Genomic DNA, 16,427 nt, shown 5'->3' on the forward strand with positions numbered 1-16,427 from the left:
TAGTGCTCATATGAAAACACTTATACATATATGTAAGCACTTTCATGTCCTTAAAAAAATAAAAAAATAAATGCATCAATATTAGTTTAAATAAGTTTTTTATTCTTAATTAAAAAAATTAAAAATTAAAACTTCAAAAAAAAAAAAAAAAAAAAAAGAAATATTGTAATTTTTTTTTAAAATTAAATTTTCCTTTAGGATTTTTCTTTAATTTATGTAATATTTTTTATCCTTGTTATTCATTTTTTTTTTTTTTTTTTTTTACTTTTGTTTCTATATTTTATTTAATTATTTATTTTATATTGTTTTATAATTTTATTTATTTTTATGTTTACATAATGAAAAAGTTTCCATTTTTTTTTAATGATATTGGTGGTAAAGTAATTGAAGAAAAAGTAAAATCTATTTTGTTGAGAAGTGAAATATTTCACAGATTTGCATTAAGAACAAATGAATTATATAATGAACTAATAAATAAGTTTAATAATTTCACAAAAAAATAAAATGTGAATTTATTATAATTTAGTTTCTTTTTAATTATTATATATATATATATTTATATTGTTCATAAATTATAATTTTATATATTCATTTTAATAATATAATGCCTCATTTAAATGAAGTAATAAAAAGAAAGGAATTATTTAAAAAGCTTAATAACATTAGTTGTTTATTTAAATTAGATATTTTAAAATTTCATGATAAACGTATATCACCAACTTTTAGTGATTTTCATTTTTTGGAAAAAAAGTATATTAGTAGCTTAGATAACAGAAGATATAGAAATGAAATATCTCAGAGTTGTAAAAATGTAAAATATTATTATATAAAAAAGAGGAAATTAACGAAGTTCAACAAAAGGAAGAAAAAAAAAACATTTAGAATAAATTCTGGAAAATATTTATTTTCAGATAAAGTCAATATAAATAAATTAAATGAAGAATTAAAAAATATAGAAAAAATAATTAAAGAAAAAAATATAATTACAAATAAAAAAAAAGAGCTTTCTTTAGCAGATTTCAAGTATCCAAGTCAAAAATTCTATAAAGCAAATAAGGAAGAAATAAATTTATTAAAAAAAAGTGAAACACAATACTATTTACCAATAGAATGCGAAAATAGTACTATAATTAGGTTAATTAATATAAAAAATAAAATATCCTCACCAATTTTTAGATGCGTTCGTAACAGTAAATTTGGTTTAAGAAAGAAAGAAAGAAAATTCTTTTTCTTTTATTCTTCTTTTATATGTTCCTTTTTTTTTTTAATGGGAATATGGCAATATAATAAGATGGAAAAAAAAAAGTTTTTAATTAATTATATTTTACACAACTTGAATAAATCAATTATAATAATTAATGACTCTCATTTTCCATGGTCTGATGATTTTTTAATTTTGAAAAAAAATTATGAAAATTTAAGTAAAAATTTATTACATTACGAAAGTAGCAGTGGATTAATTAGCAGTACTAATTTATCTAAAATAAAATTTTTAATACTTTCGTTTTATGAAAATGTTAAAAGTTTATCTGAAAAAGTATTTATGCAAAAATTGTTTTTATATAGTAACCTTAAAAATAATCAGGTAAAAAATGAAAAAACGATTAGTGAAATATATGATTCAAAAAAAAATGAAATAAAAGGACAAGAAGAAAATAAAGAAATAAATGAAAAGAAATTATATGTTGATATAGAAAATATTCATAATATATACGAATGGATAATAAGAATAAGAAATGAAAACTTATTAATGAAATTATATAGAAAAGTTGTTAAAAAATGCATAACAGAAGATGAGTTAAAAAAACTTGTAATTGAAAAATATAAATATAGAAAAGTTCAGCTAACAGGAGTATTAGATACAACCAATGAATTTTATGTAGGTCCCAAATTATATGAAAATAAAAAAGATAAAATGTATTATTATGTAATATGTCCATTATTTTTAAAAAATGGGAAATGTATATTAGTAAATAGAGGATTAATATCTGAAGATATTTTAGAAGAAAAAAAAAATGAAATACCTAAAATTGTCACAATTAGAGCTATATTAGATCCGGGTGAATTATATGAATGTTCCTTTAAAAAATTAAAAAATTTTTCAAACAAAAATAAGTATAGTAATTACTTTTTTTATTATGATACTCAAGAAATTTGTCATTATGCTAATATTTCTGATTTTGAAGGATCTTCGTATTTTATTGCAAATATATATGATATTATAGTTCATGAAGATTATAGTAGTGATATAAAAAGTGATTATTATTCTAATTTTAATAACAGTGATACAAAGGAACTAGACTCACATTTAAAAAATTTAAACGATATAAACATAAATGATATGGATAGGGAAAGTCAAGAAAGGATTAATCGTTTGTTAAAATATAATGATAACATTCAAAATTTTAAAAATTCTCAATTTCAAAACATCAAGCCTTTTAGATATGATGAGCATTTTATACATAAAAAAAAAAAAGATTATTTCAACTTTTACGCTGATGAAAATACACATTTTAGTTATGCATGTCAGTGGTTTCTTTTTTCTTTTATTTTTTCTACCATTTCTATTTTTAAATTTGTACAATTCAAAAGATGGGTCTTTTGAAATTTAATAAAGTTACATATGGGATACTATTAAAAATGATTAAAAAAAAAAAAAAAGTTTATATTTTAAATGAATTAAAGGATATATTAGCTTGTAAACAAATATATAGATAAATTACACTTTTATATATACTTTTTAATATTAATATAGAATATTAAAATAAAAAAAATCTTTTCATATATCTTTTATTTAATTTTTTTTTGTTTTATATTTTTAAAAATATGCGAAAATAGATACTTTTATATAAAAATGTTTGTTTTTTTTTTTTTCACTTTTTTAATAAAAAAATGAATTAATTAAAACCTTCTATATATACATAACACTATATATTTTTAGTCATTTTAAAAATTATTTTTAAAAATAGTTAATTAAATTTCTTATATATTTACATATATAAATAAAAATTATATTATTTCCCATTTTCTACACAGAAAAAAAAAAAATTAACAAGAAAACATATTTACGAAAAAAAAAGAATTGAAAATATATATATATATATAAATAAAAAACAATTGTATATAAAAAAATCTTATGGAGGTGATGATACAACTCATTTGTGAAAACAAGAAACAAATAGAAGAAATAAAAAAATAAAAAAATACTTTTTATATCACCAAAAAAAAAAAAAATGCTATGAGAAATACCTGAATTACAATTTTTCAATTTAATATAGATTTTTTCTATTTAATAATTTGATAGCTTCTGTATTTTAAAAATATTAATAAAACTTTTACAAAAAAAAAAAAGTAAAAAATTAATAAAATTACATGTTTTTTTGCAACAAATTTGAGTTTAAAAAATTTTTTTTTTTAATAGCAATATTTTTTCTAATTATCATTAACAATTTTAACATAAAACATTTTTGAATGGAGAATTCATGTGTTTATATTATAATTTATATTGTCATACCATATGTTTTGAAATTTCTCGTTTATAACTGATTTCAATTGTTGTATTTACCTAACGAATAGGTGATTTTAAAGAAAATTGAAGTTATTTTTATATATTAATTTTTTTTCAATTATTCATAAAATTATTAGCAAAATTTTTTGAAAATATTTAATTAATTATACTTTTATTATGAACAAATAATTTTTTACATTCTTGTTTATCTTTATTTTTTGACAAATTTTCTGATAATAAATCAGTAATATACCTTTCTTGTAACTCTAAAAAATTTAATTTATTTTCATTAGTAAAATTCCTTTTATCCTTACTATTAATAAATTTATCAATATCTACATTGTTGTTTAAATTAATATTTAATCCCTTGTTAGAATTTTCTTTAGATAAATTAAAAGTGCTATTTTTTTTGTAGTTGTTTACTTTATTATGTAAGTGATTTATGTTTCTGTATAGTTTACGTTGAGTTACATTAATCTCTCTATTATTTGAAAGATTAAACATAATTTTATATTCTTTTTCTTTTTTTTTTTTAATTGTTTTACTTTGTTCTAGTTTTTTTTTTTTTCTTTTTAAACGTGAATACATCATATTATTAAGTTTAATATTGCTATTTAATTTTTGCTTCTTATTTTTTTTAAATATTAAATAGTTTTTTAATTTCAAATTATTCATAACATTTATATACTCTTTTTTGTTAAAGTAAATATATTTTTCATTTAAATTTTCTTTATATGAGTTAAAAAGATTATTTTTATCACCTTCTTCGTATTTCTTTGAATAAAAATCAGTGACTCTATTTAATTTTTTTTCTAATTTGTAATTTAATACTTTTTCTAACTTGTTATTTAATTTATTTTGTGGTTTCTCATTTTTTTTTTTCCTTAGATTATTTTTATAATCTAGAATTGTCTTTTTCTTTTTATAATTTTCTTTTTTTTTTATCTTCTTCTTATTAAATATTTTAAAATTAGAACCATTTAATACAAACATTAAATTATTATCTTGTAAAATATTTTTTTCTAAAGATATGTTATTATTTATTGAATCTTCTTTTATATTATTTCCATATATTTTGTTTTTCACTTTTTTAATAACTTGAAAAAAAAAACTACTTTCATTTAGTGATTTATTATAGTTTACTTCTTCTTCAGTATATTTTTTTTCATTAATTATTTTGATAACATTAGAATTTTCATTAAGTATAGTTAAATATTTAATATTATTTTTTAATAATAATATTATAAAATTATTCAAGTATTTTTTATCTAATATGGGATTATTTAAGTTATCTTTATTGATTCCATTTTCTTTAACATCTTTTTTAGAAAAAAATTTATTAATGAATTTGTTTTTATTTATATTCTGATCGTTATTAAAAAATTCATTATTTTTTTTATATGCATAATTAATTTCTGTACTAACTTCTTTATCATTGAGGTGGTGAATATCTTTTTCATTTAAATATATGACGTATAATATCTTTTTATTGTTCTTAAATACATTTCTTAATTTTATTTTGTATTTTAAAAATTCATCTACATTTCTTAATTCAGCAAAATTTTCTATTTCTATATTACTAATATTAATGTAATTAAGTTTACTTAAGATAATTTTTTCTTTTAATAACCTAATGAAAACAAATTCATAATACTTATAATTATTATATATAAAAAATAAATCAGATATTTTTATATTTAAACATACGTTATTGTCTAATTGTTTCATTATATTATTTGAAGAATTTTCATCCATATATACGTCTTGTTTTAATAATTGTTCATTTTGTTGATATATAGAATTGTAGTTGATAATTAAATCTATAACACTACTAGGAATCACTTCTTTTATTTTGCTAATATTTTTTATAATATTATCCACATGTATTTTAAAATCATCATTTATATGTTCATCAAAAGATGAGTTATATTCAAAAATTAAAGAGAACATATGTTTACAATATGTAGACAATTTTTTTTTTTTAATGTTTTCTTTTATTTTTTCATTATTCTTTTGATTTTCTTCATTTTCTTTTTCTTCTTTTTTATCATACTTTTGTTTTTGTATTTCTTCTTTCTTGTCTTTTTCATCTTCATCATCATTTATTTGTATGATTTCTTTAAGTTTTGGTTCACTTTTTTTTATAATATCTTTTCTAAAACTTGAGTTTTTATTTATATCAAGTATATTTATTTTTTCATATAATTTACGTTTAATAATTTTTAATTTATACCTAAAAAAGGATAATAAATAAAGAATAAAATCACATGTAGCTGCTTTTTTATCTCCTTTTATTTCTATTAATCTCATCCATATATATAATAAACAGTAAACATTTGTGAATTTACTAAAATTTAAATTAACAAAAAAAAAGGATGGCCAATTTTCGTTGATTGTCATATCAAAGTAATTACTAATATGTGGAAAAAAAAATTGAAATATAAGTCTGAATAATTTTCCATTAAATTTACATATGCTCATACTAATATCTTCAATTTTACATTTGTTACTAACATCATTTATATTTATGTAAAATGTTGAGTATTTATTTTTTAAGTTATACCCTAAATATAAATATGGTGCATAATAATGTAGAATTTTTTCAAAAACACAAAATATTTCATAAGTTTCTAAATTTAAATAAAATAAACTTATAACCATATCTTGCATTCCTTGAAAATACTTAATATTATACAAATAACAAAATAATATAATACACTTTACTGATTCTAATTTTATATAATTAACTAGATTTTGTCTTTCATTATTTTTATGAAACTCTTCGTTTTGCAACCATATATTCCTTTTAATATCTTCAAAACATATATTATCTTCGTCATTTTCATCAGAATAATATAAAATTTCTCCCTCAGTTTCATTATTCATTTCTTTTATATTCTGTATATTTATATTATTATTATGAATTATATTACTTTTTACTTCATTTATTAAATTAACAGATTCACTGCTTTTACTGATTTCATCTTTTTCATTTATTATATCATTTAATTTTTCATTAAGATGTTGTGAACTGTTATTAAAATCTTTTTTATTTTCATATACACTCAGTTCATCAGAAATTTCATTATTATTACATGTATTTAAATCATTATCTTCTATTAAATTTGAATTTAAAATATTAAATAATTTCATTTCAAAAAATTTTTTATTTTCATCACTATTTAGTATGTTTTTTTTATCTTGATAATCATAAATATTTGTTTTTTCACTATTTACATTTAATGTTTTGTTATAATAATTAAATGAATTATATAATAAATTAATATAATTTAGTCTTTCTTCTTTAATATTTAAATATTTAAATAAATTATATTTGTTTATTTTTATACATAGATTATTAAATTCCTTTATTATTTCATTGTATGAAGTTTTACTTATTTCTACATATGGGATAATTTTATTAAAATTATCTTGACTTTTTTCATTTTTTATAGTTACATTATCTACCAAAAATTCAGTATGCCTATATAGTAATTCATTTTGTGCATTTTTATTTACTGTTTCTTTTTTAATATTTTCAATATAATATTCTGACGTTTGATATAATTCAACTTTTTCATTTAACATTATATCTACTGTTTCTAAATTCGCATCTTTAGGAATTTCTTTCTTATTTGTTATATTTTCGTAATTAAAATTTTCAATATTAGAAATATTCTCTTGAAAAATATCTTGAATTAAATTTTCATTATTTTCTCTATCTTTTTTTAAATAATCATTTCCTAAATTTTCATCAAAAAAATACATTTTTTTTTTAATATATTTACTTCCAAAATATATATTATTATTCTGATTTATATTTTTGTTGTTATCAATATTTATTTCTTTTTTATCATTATAAATATCCATAGTATTTACATTTTTTTCATATATATTTTTGTTATTATCATCATTTACATTTTGAGTTTGACACTCACTTTTATTAATATCCTCATATTCAATTTTGTCATTTTTATAACCATTATTTTCATTTGCATAATAAAATTCACTATAAAGATTTTCATTATTGTTATTTTCATTTTTATTTTTTATATTTTTGTTATTTCCTTTTTCATTTTTGCTTTCATCATTATTATATTCATTCTTTATGTTTTCAATTTCATAATCATTTTCATTTTCATTTCCTTTATAACTATCGATTTTAATTATATTTTTATTACTTTTTATTTTTTCATCATCATTATTAATAGTAAATCTATTGTTATCATTTTCTCTTGTTATTTCATTATTAATTAATCCAACTTCATTATTACTATTTTCATTATTTACTTCATTTTTAGTATTCTTATTATTTATTTCATCATTAAGGTTTTCAACTTTATTATAATTTTCATTATCTATTTCATTTTTAGTATTCTTATTTATTTCCTCATTAAGGTTTTCAACTTTATTATAATTTTCATTATCTTCTTCATTTTTAGTATTCTTATTATTTATTTCATCATTAAGGTTTTCAACTTTATTATAATTTTCATTATCTTCTTCATTTTTAGTATTCTTATTATTTATTATCTCATTAAAGCATTCAACTTGATTACTATCATTTTCATTATCTATTTCATTCTTTATATTTTCACAATTTGTTTCATCATTAAGGTTTTCGACTTTATTATAATTTTCATTATCTTCTTCATTTTTAGTATTCTTCTTATTTATTTCATCATTAAGGTTTTCAACTTTATTATAATTTTCATTATCTCTTTTATTCTTTATATTTTCACTATTTATTTCATCATTAAAACATTCGATACTATTATAAATTTCATTATCTTCTTCATTTCTAGTATTCTTATTATTTATTTCATCATTAAGGTGTTCATCTTTATTACTCTCATTTTCATTATCTACTTCATTTTCTGTATCCTTATTATTTATTTCATCATTAAGGTGTTCAACTTTATTATAATTTTCATTATCTATTTCATTTTTAGTATTCTTATTTATTTCCTCATTAAAACATTCAACTTTATTACTATCATTTTCATTATCTATTTCATTCTTTATATTTTCATTATTTATTTCTTCATTAAAACATTCAACTTTATTACTATCATTTTCATTATCTATTTCATTCTTTTTATTTTCACAATTTACTTCATCATTAAGGTGTTGAACTTTATTACTCTCATTTTCATTATCTATTTCATTTTTAGTATTCTTATTATTTATTTCCTCATTAAAACATTCAACTTTATTATAATTTTCATTATCTGTTTTATTCTTTTTATTTTCACAATTTACTTCATCATTAAGGTGTTGAACTTTATTACTCTCATTTTCATTATCTATTTCATTTTTAGTATTCTTATTATTTATTATCTCATTAAAACATTCAACTTTATTACTATCATTTTCATTATCTATTTCATTCTTTATATTTTCACTATTTGTTTCATCATTAAAACATTCTACTTTATTACTATCATTTTCATTACATAAATTTTCATAAGCAAATTCACTATTTTCTTTATTTAAAGTTTCAAAATAAGTATCATAATTTTCACTTTTTTCATTTTCATTATTAATCTTATTTTCTATTTCAATATTAGTTTTATTATTGGTTTTACATCTTATTTTAACGTTATAAATACTTTTTATATTTTCATTAACTACTTCTTCCTCTTCATTCTTAATGACATCATTTCTATTTTTATCGTCATCTTGTAAAATATTAATTATTTTCTTATTTTGAATAATTTTCGTATTATATTCTTTTTCTTTACTTTTTTTAATGTTATTATGATAAAATATTTCAGAGTGTATATTTTCATCTATTTTACTGTTTTGAATTTTGTTTAATTCATTATATTCAATAATTTTTGAGGTATCTTCTTCCATGTTATTTTTAAAATTAAATTTCTGATTCACACTGTTTAAGCATATATCGCGTAAATTATAACGATAATTTGATAAATAATAATCTGTTGTATTTGTTTTATGACTATCTTCATGCATTTCCTTTTTCATTTCATTGAATATTTTTAATTTATTTTCTTCTTTAATATTTTCTTTTACATAATCAGATTTTGAATTTTCTTCATTTTTCTTCTTATATGCTTTATCTTCACACACCTGTTTTATGTTTGAATTTTCTTCATTTTTCTTGTTTGTATATTCTTTATTTCCACATTCTTCCTTATTAAAATTTTTAATTACACTAATATCATATTGTTTATTTTCTCTAATGATGACATTTTTTTCTGATTGTGTTTCATGAATAGCATTTTCTGATATGATACATTTCATTTCTAGAGGGACTTCTTTCTTATCATCAATATATTTATACTTCTTATTTTTTGTTATTTCTTCATATATGTTTTTATTTTCATTTTTTTCTGGTTTACAAATATCATTTTTTAATTGTAATGTACTTTTTTTGGTATCTATAGTTTTATTAATTTTATATAAAAATTTGTTTTCTTCATGACAAAATTGAGATGAATAATTGCTGATTGTTTCACTGTTTGAATTATTATTATCATTTAAACTAAATAAATTTTCAATATACATATTTTTTTTATCGTTGTTATCATTTTCTAAAAAGGAACTTAAGAATTCCTTTTTATCATTTATTGAAATTTTATTAAAATTATTATATTTAGAATTTTGAAGTTCATTTAATTGTGATTTTTTTTCATAACTATCTTTAAAAATAGAGTTTATATAATTTTTTTTTGATAAATTGCCGTTACTGTTTTTATTGTTTATGTTTTTTTTTAATTTAAAATTGATGGAAAAATTTATAAGATTTATATTCTTTTTTGTTTCTTTATTTTTATTAAATGTGTCAATTTCATTTAAGGGAAAAAGTTGTTCACTACTATTTTTTTTTTTTATGATGTGTTGTGTGTATTTAATGCAATTATTGTTTTTATTCAAATAAAGCATATTTTTTTCATTATCTGTATTTTCTTTATTTTTATTTGATTTATCATTCTCTTTTTTTATAATTTTTTCAATGTTATTTTTAGTTTTTAATACTTCTTCGAAGTTTAATAAATTTTCATATATTTTTAATTTAGTATTTATTTTGTTCACTTTTTTTTTAAAAGGCACATTTTTTAGAGAATTGTTATTTATAATATTTTTATTGCTATTAAAATCAAATGAACCTCCAAAATAATTTTTAATTTCTAGATTTTCATTTTTAATACAACTTTTCTTTCCATAATCAATAATTTTCTCTGTACCTACAAGACACTGTTTTTCTTTTTTGCTATCCTTCAGAGATTTAACAAAAACATCATTTGAATTTTTTTTTATATTATTAACAAAACATTTTTTTTCTTTTTGTTTTTCTAGCAGTTTAGTATTATTTTCCTTATTTTTTGCTTCATTTATCCATTTATTTAAATAATTTGATATATTAAAATATTCTTTTTCTTTATTTATTTCAGAGAATAAATCGTTTGTTCTTTCTAATAATAAAACATTACTATTATAACTATTACTATTTAAAGGGATATCTAAGAATGATTCATTTTTACTTTGAATATATTTCTGTTGTAGAATCTTAGAATTATTATTTAAATCACTAATATTTATTTTTTTAATATTTTCGAAATTGTTCATATAATTAAGATCCATATGTAAATTATTCTTAATGCTTGATATATTTAAATAATTTGCATTTATATTATTAATTTTCTCAGGAGTACTATTATTTCTCTTTTCAATTTCGTTGTTCTTATGAAAGATTGAATTATACTTTTTACTTTTTTTTAATTCCTCAATTTGATGAATTTTAGAAGAATTTATATTATTATAATCTGTGCAATTTTTTACAATTCTAATATATTTTTTATCTTCTTTGAAGTCAGCCTTTTGAACCTGATCATTTCCGAATTTAAAGTTATATAAATATTCTAACTTCAATTTATTAATATAGTTGTTAAAATACTTTTTATGTTCTAATTTATCTATTTTATCTTTACTTTTTTCATTAGTATTATCATGTCTATATCTTCTTAGATTTTGTATAAAATTTATTTTGTTAATTCCATCCAGTGGACTGTTTAATTTTATATTATCATTTAAATTTTCATTCATTAAAAAATTATTTTTTATTTTTAATTTATCCTTATTTAGATAAAAAAAGTTAAAATCACTTTCAATTTTTTTAGATTTTTCTTTTCTATTATTTACTATATTTTTTAAATTGTTGTTACACGAAAGTGTTGAGTTATGGGATGAAGGTAAATCCTCCAAAAATGAATTTACTTGAAATTTATTTTTTTCTGTTAAAAAGCCATTTTGATATTTTTTATCAGAATAAAACAAATCAATTTCATCTTTTTTATTATGTTTAATAGTGTTGTTTTTATTATCGTCTCTTTGCAAATTTAATTTTAAAAAACTGTTTCTAATATCATCAAAGTTATTTATGTCTTCCTTACATTTCTTCAAAATATCATTGTCATATAAATCACTCATATTATTGAAAATTTATCAAATTTAAATTAATTTTACTCATATAGAAAAACATATATATGTATATTTACATGTTTTTTTTTTTTTTTTTTTTTTTTTTTTTTTTAATTTATCTAATTATCTTACATTTATTAAATAACATTCAAAAATATATGATGTAGCTTTTTACTATTTTATTATTATTTATTTGTAGGTTCAAATTATAGAAAACGATAATTTAATATATATATATATATTGAAATTTATGTACAATTATTAAACACAATAGTACAAATATAAATATTATTTAATAATTAATTTAAAAATTAAAAAAATCAAGTGTATTTCCAATATATTCTCATATATCTTAAAAAGGAAAAAAAAAAAAAATGAAATGTTACTTTGTTTTAATAAATTGCTGTAAAATAAGTTAAAATAGTAATTTACATTTACACAATGATATTTTATCATATTTTAAATATTTATTTTCCTCATAAAAAAAAATATTTTATTAAATTGGGTATATAAATATTTATACATACATGTATTTTTGTATAGTGATTTGTGAATAAAACAAAAAGTTGTATATTTCTAAGAAAAAATAATGGGAAACTATAACACACCAAAATGCACACACACCAAAAAAAAAAAAAAAAAATAATAAAAAAAAAATAAAAATAAATAAATAAACAAAAAAAAAAAAAATAAATAATTAAATAGGGAATAATTTAAAAAATTTAATTAAAAAAAAATAAAATAACTTATTAAACATTTTAAGCAGCCATTTAATACATTCTACCTTGTATTATCTTTTTTGTTTATTTGGCTTCTCTTTATCTTTTAGAATAATATAAAATTTTATTATGCTTAATTATATTTTTATGAAAAATACATGTTTAATTTCATAATTTAAGAAAATATGAAATATATATACATAATTAAAAATATTCGTTGATTATTATAAACAATATATTTAAAATAGCTAAATTCATTTTTTATTATATTGATAAAAAAAAAAAAAGAAAAATATATAAAATGTGTGTGGTTTATGTATATACACAAGATAAATATATTCTTTTTTTTTTTTTTTTTTTTTAATCATATATAGTATTGCTAATTTTAAGATAAATATTTCTTAATGTAATTATATATTTAATAGAAAAAAAATCACTTAGTAAGAATTATATTTTTAGAGATACACTAAAGAAAAAGATATAAAATATAAATGCTATAAATTTTTGTTAGAATATTTGTTTCATTTCTTGTTAATTATCACATATTTAAATAAAAAATTGTAGCAATAATTATTAAATGAATACTATTTTTTTAATTTATAATAAATATAGGTATATATTATATTCACACTTATCTTTAATACTCTAATATAATAAATGATAAAAAAAAATTTCTTGTAAGTTTTGTTTTTTGGGTAACTATATTGCAATTTTTATATATAATATAAAGTGTTTTTCTTTATAATTTTGTTTTTAGTTTGAATTTGTACATATACACAATAATGATGGTAGAGATTATTTATGTTACCTAATAATTTTTCTAATTTTATCAGTATGCTCAAAATCTAAATTTCTATTTTTTGATAATTTTTTAAGATAAGTAAGTTCTTCAGGAGTATATAAATAATCATCCTCTTTTTTTCTTTCGTTTGATGATTCATTAAAATTATTCAAATATTGTATATTTAAATCTGTTTTCAAAAAATTATTTATTTTTTCGGCTTGTATAAGTTTATGTTTATTTATTATTTCGTTGTATTTATAATAATATTTATCTGAACATCTCCTACTATATTTTATTGGATATTGAGGTATTATTTTACATAGACTTAAAACATATTTCATATGATCACTAAAGTTACAGTTAGCAGCTAGCCAAAATTTAACTCTATTAAATCGTAACCTTATTTCTTTTATATTTTCTACATTATTGTAATAATAATCATTATTAGAATCGGCAATATTATATCTATTTAATTTTTCTCTTATGTTATTTTTATTAACATATGTACCTAACACTTCTATATGTTTTCCATTTTTCTTATCTTTTTGATTTGCTACTACAATTTTATAAAACCTTTTTCTTTTCACTCCATTTATTTGGCATCTAATTCTTGGTGGACCCTTATCTTTAGAAAAATATGGGAGAAACAATCTTCTAATCATTTTAAAAAAAAAATGAACATATGAGAAAAACAAATAACAAAATAATATACTAAATTAAGTTTTAATCAATGTAACATTTTTTTAAGAATACAAAAACCATATTTTAAAAAATCAATAAAAGGAAAATATACTTTATAATATTGTTAAAAATATGGAATAGTAATTTAAATTACTTTATTTTGCTAATTAAGAATTACAAAACTAAGAATAAATTTTTTAAAAAATATTAATTTTAACGAAATAATATAAATTGAAATTTTTCTTACGAAAAATTTTCATTGTATGCTTTGATATACTTATTGTATGTCACTGTTTTATTTTATTTTTTTAAAAATAAATTTTTTTTTATTTTTTTGTAAAATTTATTAAACTAAAATTTTTCTTTATAAAAAAATTTATATTTTAAATTTAGTTTATAAAAACAAGTATCTTCTCTTTGAACAAAAATATGATCATTTTATAACAATACGTACTATATAATATATATATATATATACATATATTTTATTATGAATTTTTGGATTTTTTTATATAGTAAAACATATTTTTTAGTTTTAAAATAAACATTTTTTTCTTTTTAATAATGAAAGGATTTTTTTTGTAAATTAAATTTTTTATTATTATATCTACATTTAACACTTTTTTTTTTTTTTTTTTTTTTTTTTTTTTTTTTTTTTTTTTTTTTTTTTTTTTTTTGTATATGTATCATATCTCTTAATTATGAATCCTTTAGTTTTTAAGTTTTCTAATTTATTCAAAAAAAATAATAAAATATTATGTTGAAACAACCTATTAATGTATAAATATGTTTAAAAAATAGAAAATAATGAATTACATAGAATCATATAGGTTTCAAAAAAAGGCACCTAATTTAAAATCAGACTTAGAGTAAACAAAAAAAAAGAAATAATTTTTTTTTTTTTTATATTAAAATTTGTGTTATAGATCTACATGTTTATATGTTTTAATCAGATATAATATTTTTTTTTTTTTTTTTTTTTCTATTTTTGATTGTTTATTTTATATTTTATGTCTTAATATTTAATTTCATCTTCAGGGAAAATAAAGACAATTGGGATGAATTTATAAAATATATGAATAATTTAAAAAATATTTCTTATTATCCTTCTAAAGATAGTGAATGTATATTTAATTCATATAATGAAGATGACATTAATACTAATGAAAATGAATTAAATGAAAATATAGATGATCTAATAAAACTAAAGAAGTGGAATGATATGCAAATTGATAATCATTCTATCTATAAGGAATCTTCATCAGACATTGAAAGCAATTCTAATTCATCTGGTAGTGTTTTAAGTTTTAATAAATATAATATCATTCAAAACAATATATATTCAAATAATGCTAACTTTAAAAGACAAAAAATTAAAAATAATAGTTATGATTATAAACCAAACGAAAACTATGAGGATGAAAAAAATGATTCCTTATCATATGTAAAAAGCAAAAATTTATTAGAATTTGATGATAACAAGGACAATAATGAACCATATAAAAATAATAAAGTACAAAAAAAAATGTATACCAAAAATAATATAGAAAATAGTTCAAAAAATTCTTTAAAAAATAGAAATCAGAAAAGAAATTTCAATTTAAATAATCATAAATCTTATGACACTAATACATATGATAATTTAGTAGATGGAAACAATAGAGATAAAAGCGATAACAAAAAAAATTACATGAATATAAATATTATTAAAAAAAATAATAAATATGAAGCTGGAAATTATAATAGAATAAATCAAAATAAAGAAAAGAAATTTAAAAAAAATAGTAATATTAAAAAAAAAAAAAAAAAAATTGAAAATAATTTAGAAATAGATGGATCTTACGCATATAATTATGCTTATTTAAATAAAAATGATGAATCATCAGTGTCTAGTCCAATGGAAACCGTAAATAATACCATAATGAATTTAGAAGAAGAAATAAATAATTATCAATTTAATGATTTTATTTAAAATGTGTTTTTTATTTAATGGAAAAAAAAAAAAAAAAAAGAAAAAAAAAAAAAAATGAATAATATAAACTGAAAAAAAAGGTTAAAATTAAAACAACCATATAAATTTATGTGATTAAAAAAAATAAAATTTTTCATTTTGCTTTATTACTACAAATGTATAAAGAAAAAAGTAAAATATATGAACACATTAAATAATATGAAGAAATATAACAAATTAAAAAAAAAAAAAAAAAAAAAAAAAAAAAAAAAAAAAAAAATAAAAAAAAAAAAAAAAAAAAAAAAATTTTAAAAAAAAAAAAAAAAAAAAAAAAAAAAA

The 16,427-nt window shown here is 17.0% G+C and overlaps 4 protein-coding genes across 4 annotated transcripts; 2 read left to right on the forward strand and 2 right to left on the reverse strand.

Moving 5' to 3' along the window:
• Window positions 1–604: 604 nt before the first annotated feature.
• Window positions 605–2,605, forward strand: PGAL8A_00415100 (conserved Plasmodium protein, unknown function; the record flags this gene model as incomplete). Its single annotated transcript, XM_028672867.1, has 1 exon — window positions 605–2,605. One exon carries the CDS (start codon window positions 605–607, stop codon window positions 2,603–2,605), a length of 2,001 nt encoding a protein of 666 aa, XP_028529376.1.
• Window positions 2,606–3,664: 1,059 nt separating this feature from the next.
• Window positions 3,665–11,962, reverse strand: PGAL8A_00415200 (conserved Plasmodium protein, unknown function; the record flags this gene model as incomplete). Its single annotated transcript, XM_028672868.1, has 1 exon — window positions 3,665–11,962. The coding sequence occupies one exon, from the start codon at window positions 11,960–11,962 to the stop codon at window positions 3,665–3,667; it is 8,298 nt and encodes a 2,765-aa protein (XP_028529377.1).
• Window positions 11,963–13,476: 1,514 nt separating this feature from the next.
• On the reverse strand, window positions 13,477–14,118 carry PGAL8A_00415300 (mitochondrial ribosomal protein S16 precursor, putative; the record flags this gene model as incomplete). Its single annotated transcript, XM_028672869.1, has 1 exon — window positions 13,477–14,118. The coding sequence occupies one exon, from the start codon at window positions 14,116–14,118 to the stop codon at window positions 13,477–13,479; it is 642 nt and encodes a 213-aa protein (XP_028529378.1).
• An 826-nt stretch (window positions 14,119–14,944) lies between these two features.
• PGAL8A_00415400 (conserved Plasmodium protein, unknown function) lies at window positions 14,945–16,109 on the forward strand (the record flags this gene model as incomplete). The annotated part of the gene is made up of 2 exons (XM_028672870.1): window positions 14,945–15,006; window positions 15,176–16,109. The coding sequence occupies 2 exons, from the start codon at window positions 14,945–14,947 to the stop codon at window positions 16,107–16,109; spliced, it is 996 nt and encodes a 331-aa protein (XP_028529379.1).
• Window positions 16,110–16,427: the final 318 nt, after the last annotated feature.

This window comes from Plasmodium gallinaceum (assembly GCF_900005855.1).
Source record: "Plasmodium gallinaceum strain 8A genome assembly, contig: PGAL8A_v1_119, whole genome shotgun sequence".
Lineage (NCBI taxonomy): Eukaryota > Apicomplexa > Aconoidasida > Haemosporida > Plasmodiidae > Plasmodium > Plasmodium gallinaceum.